The sequence below is a fragment of the Sorex araneus genome, chromosome 2 (assembly GCF_027595985.1).
Source record: "Sorex araneus isolate mSorAra2 chromosome 2, mSorAra2.pri, whole genome shotgun sequence".
Taxonomy (NCBI): Eukaryota; Metazoa; Chordata; class Mammalia; order Eulipotyphla; family Soricidae; genus Sorex; species Sorex araneus.
Window position 1 is genome coordinate 200,751,672 of NC_073303.1, and position 22,646 is coordinate 200,774,317.

General features: G+C 49.2%; 1 protein-coding gene across 2 annotated transcripts in view; it reads right to left on the reverse strand.

The window, feature by feature from the left end:
• Nucleotides 1-919: 919 nt before the first annotated feature.
• KCNJ6 (potassium inwardly rectifying channel subfamily J member 6) overlaps nucleotides 920-22,646 on the reverse strand; it is a 218,130-nt gene continuing 196,403 nt past the window's right edge. For both annotated transcript variants that reach the window (XM_004615319.3, XM_055125151.1), the window contains exon 4: nucleotides 920-4,610. In XM_004615319.3, the coding sequence (XP_004615376.1) occupies nucleotides 4,285-4,610 (326 nt within the window). In that variant the 3' untranslated portion in view covers nucleotides 920-4,284. The remainder of the gene's footprint in view (nucleotides 4,611-22,646) is intronic.

Sequence of the window (22,646 nt, forward strand, 5' to 3'; positions counted from 1 at the left end):
TTATCATTTATGTAGGATATATAATTTTCAACTCCTCACATTTTGCTTTTTATTTTCATTTCTGGGATCACACCTGGTGGTGCTTATGGGACCATATGGGGTGCTAGGGATTGAACATGGGTTGGACACATGCAAGGCAAATGTCCTACCCGCTGGACTATCACTCTGGCCCCTTCAATTCCTTTTTTTTAAAAACAAAAAATGAAAACCAAAAAAACCTCTCTGAATCATACAGAATATTACCAAAGTGAAGAAAACTATCAGACTATTAGAAGGCTAGCATGGAAATAACTATGAATATTTTAATTACAAATCTTAAATATTAAAAAGAATCTCAAATATCTGAGCTAATCAAATCAGGGTATGCTCAGAGATTTTTTCTAAGACCCTTTTTTCATGATCTCTTTTTTTTTTTTGTCACCAGACCCACCATTAAAATGGTTTCTCAATACCCCAGAGATGTTGACTTGAATCCACATAAGAAATCAAAGGAGAGAAGTCGGGAAGCTGGAAGGTCAGAAGAGTGAGAGAGGAAACCCACAACGCTGCTGATTTGGAGACGTGGTCAGAAGTAACTTTTAATCAGAGGGTAATGAGAAAAAAAAGAGACATTTCAGAGTCCTGGTTTGGTTAAACCTGCAAGAGAATATTGTGCTTAAGAAACAGGTTGGCATTTTAGAGACAGTAGCTGGATTTCTGTTAGGGCACGTAAGATATTGGAGTGAATCCGTGGGTCAGGGGCTGAAGACCCAGGGAGAGAGCCCAAGGGCAGGGCGGGGGGTGGGGGGTGGGGCCAGGGAGGACAGCAGTCCTGCTATGGTTGTAGGGTGGCTCCTGGTTGCATTAGCCAGTCTGGGGTGCCACGTTTGGAAGGAATGAGCTGACATTACAGTGATCACATACGTGTTGATCCCACAGAGTGTGGCTTTGGGATGACCGGAACATAAACACTTTTATTGGTTACATCAAGTTGGTTTAGAAACACAGAGGTGTCCTTCCACGGGGGCGGCACGTGGAGGTGGCTAGGGACGAGAATCTAAGGGTCTCAGCAGCCCTTGGGGAGGTCATGCTTCCAATAAATGTCCTTTAGACACGACCACAACCACAACCAACCAGACTGGGGTCAACTGTGGCAAACCATAAACCTTCCGGTCAAAGTTTTTTTTTTTTTTTTCTGGCTAAACGGTTCTCGCCGTGTTGGATTCAAAACAGGAAGTTGAGCGTGACCATCCCCAGTGACTGGTCCTGTGGCATAGGAATAGGCTCATTTAGTTTCCTAGCACTCTGCGAGCGAAGAGACTGAGGGAGGGAGGGCTGGATGGCGTGGAGGAGAAACTGTGGGGTCCTCTCGGTCGAACAATCTTCGCGAAAATCACCGTTCAATCCCGGCTGCTCAGAGAGTCCAGTCTTCACGCTCTCCTTTCATTTCCAAATGTTAACAGTTGACACAAAATACACTGCTAAATTGTGTTATCAAGAACGGTAGAAAAATAGACATGTTCGATAGGGACATTCTAGCAAAAGGTTCTGATCCTCCTTTAAAGATTCAGAGGCTCACATTACAAAAAACGAGATTTGGTTCATTTTCTGTCTCCAACACTCAGATGCCAAAGACAGCGAGATGCTGGGAGAGACTCCACAGCCAAGGGGTGGAGAACTGATGTGTGTCGGAGACCCCACCCCGCTTGGTTGTGCTAAAGGTCCGGGGCTTTGCTCTTAACCGAACAACAGGACTTGTTGCTTTTTGAGCCTCAGTCATGGATTCCGAGCGGGCCCAACGCACCCTCAGGAGCCAACTCAGCAGGCTTCCCAGCCCTGCCTCGCCTTGTGGGAGGGAGGCGGGCACTGCTACCCCGGGTTAGACGCCCCCTCCATAAGGCTACAGCAAGGTAAGGCCACGGTCCCTCCCACCGCCCCGAGGGGGGCTTCCTCCTCCCGACCCACCACGACCTCCTCCTTAGAGTATGCGGAATGAAGAAACGATCCAACAGATGCTCAATGCAAAAAAGTGAGATGTTGGCAGACAGGAAAGGGCTCGGACCAACACACAGTTTTGTTTCTGTGCCAAGAAGCAGTTCTCCCGATGATGAAGTCTCAGGGAGGAGAGGAAGAGAGACCCCCCACCAGGAGGAATAGCAGAGCCACTTTCTTTGTCTCTCGGGGACACGCCCTTCAGCAGACAAGATCCCCAAACAGAAGAGACCTCTCCCCTGGGGACAGGGCAGGCAAGGAAGGACACTGGGCAGGGGAGCTAGTTTGAGAGCTTTCAAGTCTCAAACTGAGCAGAGCTGGGGTGAGGGGGTGGGAAGGAGCCCGGAGCAGTCAGCGAGTTTTTATGATGAGGGACGATGCCAGGGAACAAGCAGCTTATAATGTAAAAGTAAGGGAAAGAGCTGAGACAGTGCAAAATCTCCACCTGCCCTCGACGTTTTGGCTAAGATCCTTCATGTTTTCTTGATTTTACATTTGGATTTATTTTTCATGTTAAAATTTACCTTTTCGATACAAAATGCCCTTCCTTCCTTCCTTCCTTCCTTCCTTCCTTCCTTCCTTCCTTCCTTCCTTCCTTCCTTCCTTCCTTCCTTCCTTCCTTCCTTTCTTCCCACATTATTATTATTATTTTTTCAAATTAAAGTGAATTAAGGCTGTAGATGTTTGTTTTCCTTTGACTGAGAGACACTTTGGATTTGATTGGCTGCCTAACCTGTGGCATTCTCTGAGGGAGATTTCTTTGATGGCCACCAAGATTGCCGGTTTAAGTACAAAAACAAAAACAAAAACAAAAAAAACCCTCGACCATTTCTGAACAGCACAAGAAAGAAATAAGAATAAATGCTAATGCAAGCAGTGTGGATGGATTAGCCCTCAGGGTCAGGAAGAGCCGGGCAAAGGAGTCAGTCGCTTCTGGCCTTCCTGAATATATGGCCTTAGGTTCCCGTCAGCTTCTGTTCACGTACCCTGCCCCCTTTCGACACTGGGCATATCTGGGATTATAGAGCAGAAGACCAGGAGAAGCACAGGCCTTGCGGGACAGCTGGCCACGCTACTGTTCTTTCTTTTCTTTTCTTTTGCTTTATTTGGGTCACACCCAGCGATGCTCAGGGGTTCCTCCTGGTTCTGCACTCAGGAATTACTCCTGGCGGTGCTCGGGGGACCCTATGGGATGCCGGGGATCGAATTCGGGTTGACCGTGTGCAAGGCAAATGCCCTACCCGCTGAGCTATTGCTCCGACCCCACACTACCGTTCTATAGAGGGGAGCATAAGCCTCCTGGGTGACACGCCAGAGTTGCCCACTCTGGGAATTCGCTCCCACTTAGGCAGTGAGGTCCTGGCTGTAGGAACCTCAGTGTGTAAACATTTCCCAGTTTATCAGCGTGTGGGTGGTGGGTTTTGCCATCTCCTGGACCCCCGTCCCCAACTTCTCCCAGACGATGGCTTATTAGATCGAGGGAAGGGTCGGCAGGGAACAGTGAGGTTCCAGAAGGGCTGTTGGGTAAAAACACGGAATGAAGGCCATGCATCCAGGGGCCAGCGGGAACGGAGAGACAGCAACACGGAAACATCAGAACAGAAATGCCTACTGCATATGGGGACGGGTTTATTTTTATTTTTTTTTTTGCTTCTTATTTCTAAAGGTATGTATCTAAACCTATATGAATGATACACCTATGTACAATATTTAGAAGTTCTGTTCTACAGTCTTTTTTTTTTTTTTGTACATGCTGGATTTTATTAACTGCAGAAAAAAAAAAGGGATGTAAGGCATAGATATGTACAGGGTGTTACCTTCAGCTCACCTGGGCTAGAAGTGCACTGCCTGCTTCAGGCTTGCACTCGTGTTTGCACCTGGCCCTGGGCGTGAGATTCACCAGGATGCAGACCAGCGAGAGGCTGGCTCGGTGTCTCAGAGCTTAGTGAATAAGAACCAGAGACCGCACATATCTTGTCCCGAGTCGAATCTCACACACGCCCTCTTGAATAATCTGGTACTGGACAACAGAAGCTAAAAATCTCTAGGAGTTGGGCAGGTGGTGTTTAGGAAGACCAACCAGCGTGGACACCGTAACCGAATCCGCGTCTACCTTGTCAATCCAAAGAAACTGAGCCAGGGCAGGTAGGGATTTTACACCTTGGAGACCTGTTTTCTGAGGATGCCGAGATGAAAGAGAAACAAAGAAAAGAGCGGAGTTAGAAGAGACAGAGAGGAGGATGCGAGGACGGGAGAGAGGAGACGGAGTTGTCCAGTGCGGGGGAAGGTGGTGGTGGGGGGGTGGTGGTGGGGTTACACTTTGGATTCGTTCTCTAGGTTGGCCACATCACCATTCCTCTCCGTCTGCTCCTCCAGGTTCTTCTCCTCCTCCTCCGTCTCCAGTTCCGCGTGCTGGTTGAGCTTGCTGGACACGGACCAGCTCAGGGGCAGCTCGGCCCTGCTGGCCAGCTCGGCCAGCTCTTTGGCACTGAGGGAGGGGGTGCTGGTCTCGTAGGTCTCGTGGAAGCTGTTGTAGTCCACCTCGTAGAAGCCGTCCTCCAGCGTGAGCACGGGCGTGAAGCGGTAGCCCCAGAGGATCTCACTGGTGATGTAGGAGCTGCGCGCCTGGCAGGTCATACCTGCAGGGGGAAAGGAGAACGGGAGGCGTCAGTGGGGCCGGGTGGGGCGCGGCCGCGCGGCTGTCCACCCCGTGCCCGGCAGGGGGCGCGTGTGCGCGCAGGTGCGCCTGGACGTGCGCTGGAGGGACCACTGGGTCGACGAGGGGGCCCCGGAGAGGGGGCAGGGGGAGAATTTTGGATCACTCCAAGTCACCCTGCCCCGCTCCAGAGACACCCACGTGCGCGCTTCCAGGCTTGCTGCGGTTGGAGCACGACCGTGTTGGGATGCGGAAGAAGCCTGCGCTCGGGACTCTGGCCTCGGGCGGCTGTGGGGGGACGCTTCAGCCCCGCATCTGATGCCCCTGCCATGCACTTTGGCCCTGGTTTGGTGCACGCAGAGCCTTGAAGCTGGTTTCCCTTTATTACCCCCCTCCCATTCCTACACCCCCCAACAACATCGGCCACCTGAGCTCACACTTCCTGGGCCCAGTGGGGTCGACAGTCCCCCTGTACAGTAACAGAAGACCCTAACCAGATAGAACCAGGAAAGAAACATGCAAGAATTAAAGTCTAATGGACTTGGGCTGGAGCGATAGCACAGCGGGGAGGGCGTTTTCCTTGCACGCGATCAACTTGGGTTCGATTCCCAACATCCCATATGGTCCCCGAGCACCGCCAGGAGTAATTCCTGAGTGCAGAGCCAGGAGTAACCCCTGAGCATCGCCAGTGTAACCCAAAAAGCAAAAAAAAAAAAAAAAAAATTAAAAAAGTCTAATGGACTTGAGGGTCAGTGCGGAAATGGCCCATGGAGGTTTGGTGCATGGGTGGGAAGTCAGGACAAGGAGATTCTCTAGAGAGGAAGCTCCTCCACGAAACCAGCGTGGATCCTGGCACCAAAGGACCAGTTCTTGCTTTCCTTATTAGGGATCAGGCCTGGGGCCTCTCCCAGGTGGAACGCCAGGTGGGACGTGCATTCTACCACTTAAAGAGAAATTTAGTTAATCCTGCCAAGAAAAATGTCTGACTCTCAGTTAAAAACTCTGAGCTTTTCGTGTCTTTAAACTCACCCCTCTCCCTTCCCAACTTGGTCCCACCCAATGTCATGGCTCCACGGGAGTCTTGAAAGCCAACAGCTGAAATCATGATGAAAACCAGTGAGTTAGCAACTAGTGGAGGCCGGGCAGAGCAGAGTTAGAGACTCTTTCAAGGCCCGGTGTCCTGGGCGTTCCCTGAAGCGCCTCTCTTACAAGGCTAGTCTCTGTCTGACATGCCCTAGAATACACGCTGTGCAGATGACCTTTCCCTTGGGTTCAGCAAAACAACATCACCAGGACCAGAGAGGCAGGACAGAGGCAGGGAGCGTGGCTGGTTAGGCGCCATCCCCTGTGGGATGCATCTGGGCCCACCAGCCCCACTAGGAGTGATCCCTGAGCACAGAGCCTGGAGGAAGCCCTTAGCACCCCCAGGGGTGGCCCCACACCAAACCACCACCACAACAGCCAAAGCCAGTGACAGTTGTTTGGCACTGCAGCAGCTTGGGCTGCAAGTGATAATAGTTGTGAAGGACAGAAAATTGTGATAAAAATAATCACAAAATTAAAATTTTATTTATTTATTTATTTTTGCTTTTTGGGTCACACCCGGCGATGCACAGGGGTTTACTCCTGGCTCTGCACTCAGGAATCACCCGTGGCGGTGCTCAGGGGACCCTATGGGATGCTGGGATTCGAACCCGGGTCGGCCGCGTGCAAGGCAAACGCCCTACCCGCTGTGCTATTGCTCCAGCCCCCCAAATTAAAATTTTAAAAGTCAACAAATCAACACGCTAGAGAAAGATAACACAGGGGGTGTTGAAGAGCTTGGAGTTATTCCTGAGAAAGCTCTGCGGTCTCACTCCTGGATGACGCTGCGGTTCTGAGGAAGCAGGAAGCAAAGGTGAAGGCAGAGCTGTGAAGGGCCGGCCTGCGTGTTGAACCCAGTCAAGCTCTGTGGTGGAGACTGGGACTCATAATGGTCCCGGATACTTAGGACGGTTTCTGTCCAATCCCGAGTAGATAGATCTCTAAGAGCGCAGAGCACAGACTTCAAGGATCATACAAAAACAGTACATAAGATCTCACAGAATTGGCAGAAAGTCACTAAACAGTGTATGTGAAGAGACAAGAAGTATGACCCTCACACAGGAAGAAAAGTAATACACAGATATTCTTCTTGGGGCCCAGACATTGGGCTCAGTGGACAAAGACTTTACACCCATTGTTCTAAATATGTTCAAAGTACTAGAGGAAGGCATGCATAGGGAACTAAAGGGAATGACGAGAGTGATGTCTCATCAAACAGAGAATAAAGAAACAGAAATTGCAGTGTGCAATGATCGCAGATAACCACTTCCTTGGAGTGGGGATAGCATGTCACTTTTATGGGTGGTCCTAGGGGATTCTGGAGATAGCTCTTTCTGGTGGACATTCAAGCCTGCTCTTATGCTGTCCCTAAGCCTGGGCTACTGACAAGTGTCTTGTACCTCTGGGAAGCCCAGGGTGAGGTGGCCAAGATCTCCATTGGCTATGCTATCATGCCCATCCACACCAAGCTACAGATCAAAGAGCTCTATACTGGACCAAGGTCATGCTCCCTGGACTCTAAAAGATCCACATCTCTAAGAAGAGGAACTTTACTGCACTGAATGCAGATGAATTAGAGACCTGGGAGTGGAGAACTGGCTCAGACCAAGAAGCTGTGGGGTCAGATACGTCCTTTATCTTGGCACTGTGGACAAATGACAAGTTCCTGCAGTTTTTTTTTAATTGAATCACCGTGATATACAGTTACAAAGCTTTTATGTTTGAGTTTCAGTCATACAATGATTGAATACCCATCCCTCCACCAGTGCATATTTTCCACCACCAATGTCCCCAGCATACCCTCCCTTTCCCACCCTCCTCCTGCCTCTAATGGCAGACAATTTCCCCCACACACTCTCTCTCTCTACTTTTGGGCATTACAGTTTGCAATACAGACACTGAGAGGCCATTATGTTTGGTTCTTTATCTACTTTCAGCACACATCTCCCATTCCGAATGACCCTTCTCTGAATCCAGAGGGCACCCTTCAGCCCTCACTGACTTAGTGATCCCTTCTCTTTCCCAGCTGCCTTCTCCCCCCAGCTCATGAGTCAGGCTTCGAACTATGGGGCAATATTCCTGGCCCTTGTGTCTACTGTCCTTGGGTGTCAGTCTCATATTATGTTATTTTATACTCCACAAATGAGTGCAGTCACCACAGCCTCTGTCTTCTTAGTCACACCTAGCAGTTAATCATAATTCATAGGAAAGTTAAATCACACTTAAAAATAAAAACTCGAAGCTGAAAAGTACAGGAAAGAAAGAAAAGCACATAAGAGGAACTCGGTAGCAGAGGCAGAGAAGGAAGAAGAGAGAGCTGGGGAGCATGAAGACAGGTCATTAGAGAGCATTCTTTCTGAGGAAGAGGAGGAGAGATTAATGATGGAAAATGCACTGAATCTTAATCCAGAGAGATAGTACAGCAGGTAAGGCACTTGCCTAGCATGCAGTTGGCCTGGGCCAAGCCTCAATATCTTATATAATCCCCCGGGCACTGCCAGGAGTGATTCCTGAGTGCAGAGCCAGAATCTGAGCACCACTGGGTGTGACCCCCAAACCAAATACATGAAACTTCAAGCCTTATGGGCCACTGTGAACCACATATCATGGGATTCCTAGAAGATGTCTAGGAAGAGAGAGGGGCGAGGAAGGAATACTTGAAGACATAATTGATGGATACATTTTGGGATTCTTCTTGATTTACGTAGCAGTGTTGTCTGAACTAAATTTCCCCTAGGCTTAAAAATATCTGTGTATTGGAGTGTTAAAAATAATTTAAAAATTTATTTAAAAATAATAAATTCAACATTATTTTTTTAATAATTAAAAAATTCAAAATTATTTCTAATAGCTCTGCAGTGAGAATATCTCTGAACCTGTTTGGTCAATCTTCTAAGAGTTTATCCAACTTGTAGGAAGTGAACAGAATCAGCACATCTTTTTGGTGCTCATTCCGTGCTGTGATTGTCTGTGTCAGGAGGAGAGGAAGAAGGCAAAGCCAGAGCATTTGGAAGCCAGGAAACCAGGCTGAGGCATAGCTCAGGAATCCATAAAAGGCACCGAGCAAACAGAGGGTCAGGCCTCGCAACATGGGAACTGCACCGGGAAACTTCTATTTTTAGATTAACAGTGACAAGTTATGATGGGAGAGGCTTTGTGCAGAATACTGATATGAGGAAGGTATCCTCGAGAGAGAGGCCTCGGGTGAAACCAGGGGTGCTTACTCAGTAGATAGATTATACATCAACATTGCCTGGAGAACACAATTCCAACAAGATAAAACGTGTCTCAACTACCCTCACCACCTCTGAATGCTGTAAAATTAATCTATATGGCCTATGTTTAGAAACGAAGACATAAGAGGGAGAATTTTATTTCAAATACCAGGTTATAAAAATGCATGTTTTCTTTTATCCCGTGTGTTCATTCATTCTCAGTAAGAACCATGCTGAGTGGGTACAGGAATAAAGTAAGCCACGCTGAACATTACAAAGCTCTGTGGGAGGGAGAGGATAGCTTGATGGTTTCCCCATCTCAGTGGAAAAGAAAAAGTAGTATAGTATAATGTCTGCCATAATGTAATGATTATTTAAGTCCTGTAGGTTCAGTCTGCTGATGGTCCTTCAAATAACAGTGAGCTCTACTTTATACATAGGTGAGAAATCCCTCCAGTAAATAAATCCCTTCAACAAACACTTGAATTTTGTCTGCTTCCCAAATACTAGAGCGTTGGTGAAGTTCACCTTTGGCTTTCCAAATACAACTTGAAACACTCATTTTTTTTAACATCTGAAAAGAGGATTCATGTGGACTTCTAATTTTATTCTCACCAGTGGTGGACGAGTCACAACTTAAAAGTATTGAGTTAAGTGATAAACATCATTTACTGTGTTTCATGTGTGTTGGGCGCCAAAAGCTTGTTAATCCATCCACCATGTAGCCCACATAACAATCCTGTGTGGGGATGCAGCTGTGCTCTCTGATCTATGAGCAAAGTAAAGAAAGGTAGGACAGGTGAGACAGGTGACATTCCTGGTGACAAGGGAGAGAGACAGAATTATGTGCGTCCAACATCCATCTGTTGAAGCCCTACACCTCAGTGTGGCTGTGTCGGGAAATGGGTCCGTTAGGAAGGCAATTACAGTGAAATGGGATGGGAAGCCTTAATCCCATAGGACCATGTTCCAGTTAGAGCAGAAACCCCTGCAGTCTCCTCTTGTGGGTGCTGAAGGAGGAGAGGCCAGGAGGAGAAGGTGCTAGTCTGCGAGCCGGGCAGAGAGACCTTATCAGAAGTTAGCAGCAGCAGCTCCTTGACCTTGAATTTCTGGTGTACAGATCTCTGAGGAACAGTTTTCTATTGTTTGCACCCTCCAGTCTGAGTTATTCAGTTACCTCAGAGTCAGTGGCATCTGCGCTGTGATTGATGGTGTTCCCAGGAGACTCGTTCCAGTAGTTGTAGAACCCGGATTTTATTTAGTGCCACCCGACTATGTACTCCAGCCACTATTTTGTAATATTTCTGCTAGCATGGACTTTGTTATCTTCATCACTTCTGGAAGTATATATGTATATATTTTTACTTTTTGGGGTCACACCCAGTGATGCGCAGAGGTGCTTGGGGGGACCATATGGGATGCCGGGGATCGAACTGTGGTTGGTGGGCTGTGTGCAAGGTAAACGCCCTACCTGCCATGCTATCGATCCAGCCCCACTTCTGGAAGTATCTGACGCTTTTGTTTTCCAAGGTAAAATGGAGTCAGTTGAATCATGGCTAAAGGTGTGTCATCACTAGGTGGTGTCACTCTGTGCTAGCTAACACCTTTGTCTTCCCCAGATCAGCCTCTCTTGAGCAACCATTTCCCCTTGCCAGATCACCACCCCATCCAGCTCAGACTCTCCTTGGCTTCCCCCAGATGCTCTTACTCTTCATCAAACCAGAACCACTGAGGTATCATACTGTTTTATTTCTCTTTAAAGAAAGCACGACATCTTCTCAGATCAAATCATAAGAGACCAGATGCTTCTTTTGTTGCTCCCTATTCTATGTATCTTTCTTCCTACATGATTCCTTGAATTCCCAACATTCGACACTTTCCTCATTGGCTCTAAGCCACGAACAACCACAGCAGGAATTCTCACTGGGAATTGTTCACCCAAGAATGATTGCTGAAGGTGGGGGACAGACTCAGCTTCCCACAGAAGCAGGAAAACCCTTGTGGTGACTCAGCTCACAGACTTCCAGTATGTGACAGAAACTCATGGGTCAATCCAAGATTGCCCAGAGTACTTGGGAGCCGGTCGGAAAACCTGCCTACCTCCGACAGTTCCTCCTCTTCCAACACTCCCCAAAGACTGTCTGGAGATCCTACCCTTAACTTTTCTTTTCTTTTTACTTTTTGGATCACGCCCGGTGATGCACAGAGGTTACTCCTGACTTTGCACTCGGGAATTTCCCCTTGCGGTGCTCAGGGGACCATATGGGATGCTGGGAATCGAACCTGGGTCGGCCGCGTGCAAGGCAAACACCCTACCCGCTGCGCTATTGCTCCAGCCCCTCTACCCTTAACTTTTGTACAAAATACAAAAATTTTTGTACTTTCTTTCTGTCCAAAGTCCTTCAAATTTCTACTGGAAGGAAAGGGAAGGGAACAAACTATTTCTTTTTTTTTTTTTTTTGGTTTTTGGGTCACACCTGGAGATGAACAGGGGTTACTCCTGGCTCTTCACTCAGGAATTACTCCTGGCGGTGCTCAGGGGACCATGTGGGATGCTGGGATTCGAACCCGGGTCGGCCACGCAAGGCAAATGCCCTACCCGCTGTGCTATCACTCCAGCTCTGGGAACAAACTATTTCTTAGGATAGGAATAAAACATTCCACAGGGCTCTTTCCTCTTTTGACGCCTGAACGGTTAAAATAAAAAAGTTCTTCACAGGGGGCTGGAGTGATAGCACAGCGGGTAGGGTGTTCCAGGAGTAACTCCTGAACATCACCGGGTGTGACCCAAAAACCAAAAAAAAAAAAAAAAAAAGTTCTTCAGAGTGTTTAACCCTAAACTGCTCACTGTGATAGGTAGCTCTGTGTTCACATGTCAGTTAGATTTATTCATTTTGCTCTGAGCCTATGTGTACTTTTATTATTAGCCAGGGTTATTATTATTTTTTCCACTGCATTTACAGTCTACTGAGGGTGGAATAAAGTAAAATTAAAATTAGAGCTGCAGTAAATGCAAGAGAGAAAAGGTGGATACTTACACGAAGCCGTAACACAGGGATGAGGCTTGGTTTGGTGTGGGAACTGGTAAAGGCAGCCTTGAGGCCATGTCTGAGCTCAAAGCTGAGGATAAGTGGGGGGTAAATGCACTTACTGTGGCAGCGCTCCAGACAGTGGCTGTGGGGAGAACGGAGCAGTCGCAGAATGGTCCCTGCGGCATTTAAGAAACTGAAAGAGGACGAGGCTGTTTGAGGAGGAGTAACAACAGAATCTTGGTGTCAAATAAATGCTCTTACAATTGCAACGGAGAAGTTAACTAGGAGAAGGGTAAAGTGCTTAAGGGGAGAAGAGAGGAGAAACTGTTTCTATAGCACGAAGGGAAAAAATGATACTATCAGTATTAGAAGAGAATCGGTGGACAGGGGAGATGGAACTGAATGGACATATACTTAGGAGGCCAGAAGTACAGACTTCTGCAATGAATTATTCTTAGTGGTGAGTTGGAGGGAAGAGGCAAAAATGATGTCCAGGTTTTTAGACTGGGCAAAAGGATGGAGGGTGATTTTCAGGGACATAATGAGTTTGTTGGGGGCATGTTCATTTTACTGTGACTTTCAGACCCGGAGAGCCTTGAGTAGGCTGTCCCACCCTGCAGGAGAGGTGTGGGTTGGATGGATGCACTGGGATGGCCGAGTAACTGAGGCCCAAGGTAAGATGAGACTTCCACAGGGGCGAGCTTGCCGTGGGAAAGAAAAGCTGGGATGAGAGTAATCCATGCTGAACTTTAACAGTTTTTTATTATTTATTTATTTTTGCTTTTTTTTTTTTCTGTGTGTGTGGGGGGTTCACACACAGCAATGCTCAGGGGTTTCTCCTGGCTCTGCACTCAGGAACCTGGAGGTGCTTGGGGAACCATATGGGATGCCGGGGATCGAACCTTTGTTGGCCGTGTGCAAACACCCTAGCCACTGTACTATCGCTTCAGCCCCACTGAACTTTGACATTTGATGGGAGAAACCTGCCTAGGATGCAGGGTGGAGACAGAGAGAGAGAGGGAGAGGGAGAGGGAGAGAAAGAGAGAGAGAGAGAGAGAGAGAGAGAGAGAGAGAGAGAGGGTTGGGCAGGCAGAGAATCAACCTGGGTTCAATCTCTGGCATCCCAGATGGTCCCCTGAGCCCGCCAGGAGTAGATTACTGAGTGCATAGCCAGGAATAAGCCCTGAGCATTGTTGGGTGGGGTGCCCACCACCACCACCAAAAAAAAAAAAAAAGGTAAGAGGAAATCCAGGGCTATTTCTAACAGTGCTGGGTGGGCGATCTTGTGCAGGGAATCAAACTCAAGACTTCACACACACAAGGCTCTGGTACTTAAGCTAGTGCCCCAGTGCCATTCTGTCTCAAGACGCAGGACCTTATTGTTGAGTTTTATGAGTGCTTTGCACATTCCGAGTACTGAGCCCTTTTGTTGGATGTATGTGAAAATGTCTTCACCCATTCAGCGGGTTCTTTTTGTTTTGTCGCGAGGTTCTTCCCCTGCGTGAACGCTTCTTAGTTTGACGTGGGCCCATTTGTTCATTCCTGCTTTTGTTTACCTTGCCCCTGGAGTCTGCAAACACGTCGTAAAGGCTGAAGACACAGAAGGCCCTGCTTACATTTCCTTTTATGTATTTTATGGTCTCCGATGCTTGATGTCTTTAATTTATTTTGAATTAATTTTTGTGTATCGGGTTAGGTTGTGGCCTAGTTTCATTCTTTTGTCTGTGGCTACCCAGTTTTTCTAAGCGCCATTTATTGAAAAGACTTCTCTTGCTGCATTTAGGCTCTGCACTCTTTTGTTATAAATTAATTGTCATTTTATGTGTGTGTGTGTTTTTCTCCCTCAATTTTATGTCCTTGATTTGTATTCCTGTTTTTATTCCAGTATCACGCTGGGCCATTTACTACTGCTTTGTTGTATGGTTTGATGTTGTGAGTATGATGCCTCCATTTTTGTACATTTTCACATACATGCAACAAAGGGGCTCAATACTCCGAATATACAAAGCAATTTTTTGCCTCTGGAGTATTTTTTTTCAGTTCAAGGTTTCTCATAGCTCCAAATAATATTCAAAAACTTTTTTTTTTCTTTTTGGTCACACCCAGCAATGCACAGGGGTTACTCCTGGCTCTGCACTCAGAAATTACTCCTGGCGGTGCTCAGGGGACCATACAGGATGCTGGGAATTGAACCCAGGTTGGCTGCGTGCAAGGCAAACACCCTACCCGCTGCATTATCTCCCTGGCTCCGTGTACAGGTCTTTTCATGCGTTGGTTACATTTATTCCAAGGTATTTAATTTACTGTCTCGATTTCTCCTCCAACTTCTTGTTCACTACTTGTGTACAGAAACAACAGATACTTTGTATAGTAATTGTGGTCCATGCCTTGCATGTGTTTATTATTTCTAGAAGCTTTTTTTCTGGAATCTTTGGGATTTTCTATGGACATTGCAATGTCCTCAGAAATAGTGAGTCTTATTTTTTTCTTTCCAATTTAAATTCTGTTTATGTCCTTTTTGGGGATCTAATTGCTAAAGTTTCAACATGATATTAAACCGCAGTGGTGCACGTGGCCTCGTCATCTTATTTCCAATCTTACAGGTCAAGCGTCTGGCTTACATCACTGAGTATGACGGTGGCTGTGGTAAGTGGGTGGGTGATAAAGTCCCTACGATCATTGTGTTGATGTCAATGTCTTCTCTTAGTTCTGTTAATATTTGCACTCTCTGCTGTGAAGCTTCTCTGTTGGTGCATACATATCAATAAGTGTTTTTTTTTTTTGTCACACCTGGCAATGCTCAGAGGTTCCTCCTGGCTCTGCACTCAGGAATTAATCCTGACGGTGCTCGGGGGACCATATGGATGTAGGGGGATCAAACCCGGGTTGGCCATGTGCAAGGCAAATGCCCTACCCGCTGAACTATCGCTCTGGCCCCAATAAGCGTTGTTTCTTCCAATTGTATTGAGTCTTTCATCATCATAAAATGTCCATTTTGTCTTGCATTACCTTTTAACAGCTCTAAGCATAGTAATTCCTATTTATTTACTTACTTATTTATTTTTTTTTGCTTTCCATTGGCTTGGCGTATCATTCTCCATCTCTTCACTTTAAATCCCTGCATGTCTTCATAGCTTCACTGAAACAAAGAACCCCTGGGTTCCAAAGTCTCATCTGATGTCTTGTAAGGATCAGTCAAGTGTCCCAGAAACCCCTAAACTGGCTTTGGTGTCTGACCCTCTGGCCTTTGACCATGGTCAGTGGTTTTAAGTGTCAGGACCCTCTCTCTGGGGCTGTGAGACCCTCTGTCTTCACTACTTCCCTGGCTCACCTCATTCTCTTGTTGGATCTATGGATTTGCTGGCTTTCATTTTTGGCTTTTTTTTAATTTTTGAGGGGGCGTCATACCCGGCGATGCTCAGGGGTTACTCCTGGCTCTGCGCTCAGGAATCCCTCCTGGCAGTGCTCAAGGGACCCTACGGAATGCTGGGGATGGAATCTGGCCAGCCATGTGCAAGGCAGACACCCTCCTGCTGTACTGTCACTCTGTCCCAAGGACTTGCTGGCTTTCCAACGTGCAGCCTGGGCTGGAGCCCAGACACTCAGCTGTCCCCTAGTCACCATCCCTGCAGCTCTGAACACAAGCCCAGGTGTCACCCCCCTGGGTCCCCGATGCCCGTGGAGGCCCCGCACAAAGTCTGTCTTTTGCCAATGCCCAATTCCTCAGCTCATGTGGTTAACTCTACATCTTTTTTTATTTCTTATTGGGTCACACCCGGCGATGCTCAGGGGTTCCTCCTGGCTCTGCACTCAGGAATCACTCCTGGCGGTGCTGGGGGGGGGGACCCTATGGGATGCTGGGAATCGAACCTGGGTCGGCTGCGTGCAAGGCAAAACACCCTCCCCTCTGTACTATCGCTCCAGCCCCTAATTCTACACCTTAACTCATTTTGAGTCTCAGCTTCTGTCCCATTGCCGTCAACCTCGTCCCTGCCGCCCTGAGCCCCTGCAGCAGCTCCTGCCGTCAGCCACACGTCTCCCTTCTGCTCCCGCCACAAGCTCGGCCTTGGGACGAGCAGATCTGCTCCGGGCTGGAGCCCACAGGTGTGGTTCCTCTAGCGTAAAGCCCAGAGGCTTGGGAGTCCCTGCCCGTCGCTCTGCTCTGCTCCCCCTGCCCAGCCTCCTGCCTGCCTGCCTGCCTGCTGGCCCTCGGGGCCTGCCCCTCCTCCCCTGTGGCCTCTCCCGAACCTCTCCCAGAGCCCGGCACAGGGGGTCCTCACGCCGCGCCTGTCTTGCTCAACAGCCTGAGTTCCTGGAGAAGGTGGCGAGAGAGCCACTGGCACCAGCAGGACCGGGCTGTCCTGTGTTCTGGGAGCTTTCCCCAGAGGCGGACGTGGTGAGAGCCCAGCAAAGGCTGGGGAAGGAGGAAACGAGGAAGTTGACGCGCAAGCAGCATTTCTGTAGCCACATCTTACTGGGAGACACATCCAGCTGGGGAGGGGACACCTCCGCCCTTGGGGGAAAAAAATACAAAAGGGGCAAGAAAGGCAGCTCGGTGGGCCCAGGGCAGGTTACAGGCCCGAGACCTGGGTTCGAGAAGCAGAACTGCGTGGTTCTTGGAGTACGGAGCCAGGAATATTCCCACCACCACTAAAAAACAAAACGAAACAGTAATAAGGAAAATCTAAGGGCTAGTTGCACAGGAACCAGGCTAAGGGAGCAGCCCGGGATTTTCCAATCGACAGTGGCGTGGGGTTCGAGGGGAAGCCACACGGACAGGGTCTGTGGCTGGGCTTGGTGGGAGGGGGCGGCCGTGGGTGAGGTGGGTGGCTGGGTGCCTTCGCTGAGCCACTGGGCCTGCGTGCACGGGCCGGTCTGGACTCAGATGTCCCCTTTCAGTGCGGCAAGGAGAGGCTAGGCACTGGCACGGCAGTTAGGCGATGCCCTCAACCCTTGGCACTGCATGTGCCCCCTGTAAGCACTGGGCCAGGAATAAGCCTTGAATACTGCTGGGGGTGCCCCCCGCCACCCCCTTGCCCCGAAAGGTACTTGGAGGCGCCTCATGGACAGCTGATATCAGGAGACCCGGGCCACCCTTTGCCATCTACCCTAGGAAGCTGGAGAGAAAGAGAAGGGCCTTGGACAGGGGCCCCTTTGCTAGAAAGAGCCAGTTTGCATGAGGTCGGCAAAGAGCACAGAGCTGTGAGCACCTGTTCAAACAACTTGCATTTCTCCAAACTGCGGTGTGCTGTTGCCTCTCAGAGAGGGCCAGACGCCAGATTGTCTCTGGACGGGAGTTCAGACAGCCGAGGCCCGGCTGAGGAGCCCACGGGTGCTGCCTCTGGCAATTGTTTCTGTTCTCGTTGGATCTCCTGGCAGAGGAACGCCTTTCCCTGGCCTCCGAGGACCATTTGCGCTCCACCTAGACCATGAACTCTCAAAGGACGCGCCTTTAGTAAGGCCCATCCCGGGCGATCGCCCTTACATGGGAAACTAAAACCAACTAGCAAAATGAAAACCCTCACCAAGGTGACTGAAAAAGAGATGAGACCTCATTACTTCGGTTCTGCTTTGGGGCCGGGGTTGGGGTTCGGGATGGAAACACCCGAAATATGGTGGTGGGGAGGTGTCATGGTGGTGGAATGGATGTTTGGATATTAAATGGGATCAAATATTGTGAGCTACTTTATAAAATAAAAAAATTTAGGGGCTGGAGCAATAGCACAGCGGGTAGGGCATTTGCCTTGCACGCAGCCGACCCAGGTTTGATTCCCAGCATCCCATATGGTCCCCTGAGCACCGCCAGTAGTAATTCCTGAGTGCAGAGCCAGGAGTAACCCCTGTGCATCGCCAGGTGTGACCCAAAAAGCCAAAAAAAAATTTAAAAAAAGTTTAGAATTCCTATAGTGGCTGCGGGACATCTTATACTTTGCAGCACTGATGTAGCAGAGTAGCACACCACATGGGATGGGATGGAAGGCAAAAGGCAGCCAATCTCGATTAAGAAAATATTAGCACACAAGGCTCAGCCTGTACCAACATGTGAGTGGTCTCTTCTACAAGGGCATAATGACTCCATGTTGAGATACAACAATCATCACACACTTTCTTCTAAGAAAATCTCTTTTAATCATTTTTAGCAAATTATTCACCACAAACAATATAAAATAAATTATTTAGGACCTGCTATTGGGGCAGGTTTGGATGGTGGTTGGGAAAATTGGAAATAATGGTGGTGGGACGGTGTCATGGTGGGGGATCGGTGTTGGAATACTGAATGTAATAAATCATCATGTACAACTTTATTAAAATGAAATAAAATTTAAAAAAAGAGAAAAAACAGGGGCTGGAGTGATAGCACAGCGGGTAGGGCGTTTGCCTTGCACGCGGCCAACCCGGGTTCAAATCCCAGCATCCCATATGGTCCCCTGAGCACCGCCAGGGGTGATTCCTGAGTGCATGAGCCAGAAGTGACCTCTGTGCATTGCTGGGTGTGACCCAAAAAGCAAAAAAAAAAAAAAAGAGAAAAAACAAAAAAGACAAGACCTGTGGTTTCCAGAGGTGGATCCTGGGGAAAGAGGGCAGAGAGGGCAGTGATGAAAAGGTACAAACTCATGGGCCAGAGTGATAGAGTCGGGAGGGCAGGCGCTTGCCTTGCACATGACCGACCTGGGTTCAATACCCGAACCCCGCCTGGTTTCCTAAGCTCTCTGGGGGTGCAGAGCCAGCCAGGGGTGCACTCTGAGAACCACTGGGTGTGGCCAAAAACAAAACAAAAAGGCTCAAACAATATGGACAGTCCTTTAAAAACTAGAAATTGAGCTTCCATATGACCCCGCAATACCACTTCTGGGAATATATCCCGAGGATACAAAACAGCACAGTAGAAATGACATCCGTACCTATATATTCATTGCAGCACTGTTCACAATAGCCAAAATCTGGAAACAACCCGAGTGCCCTAAAACAGATGACTGGTTAAAGAACCTTTGGTACATCTACACAATGGAATACTATGCAGCTGTTAGGAGAGATGAAGTCATGAAATTTGCTTATAAATGGATAGACATGGAGAGTATCATGCTGAGTGAAATGAGTCATAAAGAGAGGGTCAGACACAGAAGGACTGCACTCATTTGTGGAGTATAGAAGAACATCACATGAGGCTGACACCCAAGGACAGTAGATACAAGGGTCAGGAGGATTGTCCCATAGCTGGAAGCCGGCTTCATGAGTGGAGGGGAGAAGGCAGATGGAATAGAGAAGGGATCACTAAGAAAATGATGGCTGGAGGAACCAGTCGGGATGGGAGATGCATGCCGAAAGTAGATAATGGACCAAACATGATGACCTCTCAGTGTCTGTGTTGCAAGCCATCATGCCCACAAGCAGAGAGAGAGTATGGGGAATATTGTCTGCCATGGAGGCAGGGGGAGGGTGGGAAAGGGGGGGTATACCCGGGATATTGGTGGTGGGGAATGTGCACTGGTGGAGGGATGGGTGTTTGATCATTGTGAGATTGTAACCCAAACACGAAAGCTTGTAACTATCACACAGTGATGCAACAAAATAAAATAAAATAAAAAAAGCCCAAACTGACAGAGAGGAAGGACTAGGTCCTGGGCCTGGGGTCACTCTGGAGACGAGTTGGCTTTGTGGTGGGCTCAGCTCTGCAGGGAGAAGCAAACGGGCAACTCTTGGGAAGAATCTGCTTCCGGGAGGAGCTGCAGAGCCCGGGAGGGCCTGGCGTGCTTTAGTGAGGAACTGTGTTCATCACCGACAGGAGCCCGGTGTCATACTCGGTGCCAAGGACTTGTTGGTAAGGAGAGAGGAGGAGAGAGGGTGGGCGCAAACCCGCCCTCGCGGGCACTCCCCCCTCTGCCCGCAGCTCTTCTCAGTCCTCTGTGCCCCAGACTGGGAGACAGACAATTTCTGCGGTGAACATCCAGACTCCCCAATCCCCGGTACCCCGTTCTGAGACAGGCGAGCACACGAGGCGTTTCCTGTACCTGCTCTGGCCTCCTCTTTCTCCACCAGTCCCGCGCCAGCTAATTTCAGTCGGGTATTCTGAGCAGAAATATCCCTTTCCGCTTCCCCTCTCAGTCTCCTCGTAAGGGCTCTCATTTTCCATGAACTCCGTGAAGGCTGCCGGTGCTAAAGCATTTTCCGGGGAAGTCAGAGATACATATGCAGGCCATCACAGCTTCCACACAGATTAGGGACGAGGAAGCCACCCTCAGGGATTCTCCGCTGTGCCCTCACCGCCGCTCAGAGCCTATGGTGCAAGGTGGTTCAGGGACGGAGGTAAAGTCTGAGAGGGGGGTGAGGGCCTCCAGGAGCTCTGGGTGCCTGCAGGCGCTGTCGACTGCTTCTCGGAACCTGACATTTCGCCCCAGGGAACTTCCTTGGGCATTAGAAACCCTTGGTGTCCAGGAGAAATGAAGTCATCCAATCTGCTTTGATATGGAAGGGGATGGAGACTGTCATGCTGGGTGATGTGAGTCAGAAGGAGAGGGACGGGTACAGAATGGTCACACTCGTTGGCAGGATACGGAGAACATCGTATAAGACTAATCCCCATCGTATAAGACTAATCCTCATCGTATAAGACTGGTCCACTGATGGAAGCTTGCTGCAAGTGTGTTTGAGTGGGGGAGGCTGTGGAGGGGGGAAAGGAAGTTGGGATAGAGAAGGGACCACTATGACAATGATAGACGGAAATGATCACTCTGGACAAGAACTGAGTGCTGAAAGGGGGTAAAGGGATAGACATGATAACCTTTCAGGACCTGTACTGCAAACCATAATGCCCAAAAGTGGGGGGGAAGAGAGAAAGAGAGAGAGAGAGAGACAGACAGACAGACAGACAGAGACAGAGAGACAGAGAGAGACAGAGAGAGAGAAGAGTGACAGAGGAAAAGAGAGAGAAGAGAGGAGAAAAGAGAGAGAGGAAAGACACACACACACACACACACACACAGAGAGAGAGAGAGAGAGAGAGAGAGAGAGAGAGAGAGAGAGAGAGAGAAGAAAAGTATCTGCCATTGAGGCAGGCTGGGGTTGGGGGAGGGGATGACAGGAAGGAAACTGGGGACATTGGTGTGCTGGGAAATGTGCACTGGTGGAGGGAAGGTGTTGGAACATTGTGTGACTGAAACCCAATCACGAAAGCTTTGTAACTGTGTATCTCACGGTGATTCAATAAAAAAAAAAAAAAACCAATGGAAAAAAAAAACCCTAGAAATGCACAACATAAAACAAGATATTTTTCTTTAATTTAAAAAAAATGTCTAGGGGCTGGAGCGATAGCACAGTGGGAGGGCATTTGCCTTGCACGCGGCCGACCCGGGTTCGATTCCCAGAATCTCATATGGTCCCCTGAGCACCGCTAGGAGTAATTCCTGAGTGCAGAGGCAGGAGTAACCCCTGTGCATCGCCGGGTGTGACCCAAAAAGCAAAAAAAAAAAAAAAAAAAAAAAAAAAAAAAATTCTAGCCAGTCTTGCTCAAGAAGAGAGACTGTCAGAGCCGTCTGATCCCCTGCCCCGTACCCCCAGTCACTTCACAGACCCGGGCTTGGGCAGGCCCTGACGGGACACAGGATGGTGTCGGGAAGCTGCTGGCAGGGACCAGGTCTAGCGCCCCCTGGAGGGAGGCCTTGGCGCAGCATCACACCACTTGCCCAAAGGCTCTGGGCACGGCTGGGGCGTGCTGGCTCCCACCTCTGCGGTCCCCTGGCCTCCCTGAGGTGCTCAGAGCACATGTGGAATCCTGGCGGCACCCCCCTCCCCATGGCTGCTAAGGGTGGGGACGGGGCTGCGCCAGGAGCGTGCAGGGAATCCAAGGGAGTGGAAGGTGGGCACCAGGCAGCCTGGACCAGCAAACCCACCTCCTGATGAGTCTCTCTCCTCGGAGACCTGCCTGCAGACCCACCTTCCGCACAGCTTCCCTCTGGCTCAGCATCTGCCCTAAAGAGCCCTCAAGTGCTGGGTGGGGTGATCATGTTTGCGGTTAGGTGGGTTTTAATGTGGTGGTGGTGGTGGTGGGGTCTGTCTGCAGAACAGATGGAAAGAGTAAGGTACCTCCACACGGTGCCCATTCCCAAGGCCTGCGGGGGGGACCCCCGGAGGCAGCGCCCGCAGGGGCATGCTGAGGTCCAGGGACTCTGTGGCTCAGAATCCTGCAAGCAAAGGTCTTCAGAGGACACTCCTCCTCTGGATGGGGAAACCGAGGCAGCGGCTGGTTCCCATCCAGTTTGCTAGTGGCAGGATCTGAGAATTCATGGGCGCCCTTCGATTTTCAGGTCTTCCTTCTTCCTATTCTGCCCGCACACCATTCCCCTCCCTCCCTCCAAATACGTTTAAGTGCCATAGAAGGCTTGATCTCGCACTTCAGAACAGGAATTCCCTGGGGCCAGAGCGGTAACACAACAGGGAGGGTGCTTGCCTTGTGTGAGGTTGATCTGGGTTTGATCTCAGCACCCCACATGGTTCCCCCAAGCTCGACCAGGAGTGATCCCTGAGCACAGAGCCAGGAGTTAGCCCTCAGCACGCCCAAACAAACAAACAAACAAACAACAAGCCCAAACAGAAACTCCTTGCTTTTGCCCTCCAAATGATTAATTTTTCTTGAGTGTTTACATGAGCCGGGGATCGGGCTGGGAATACTCCTCATTCATTTTTTAATCAGAG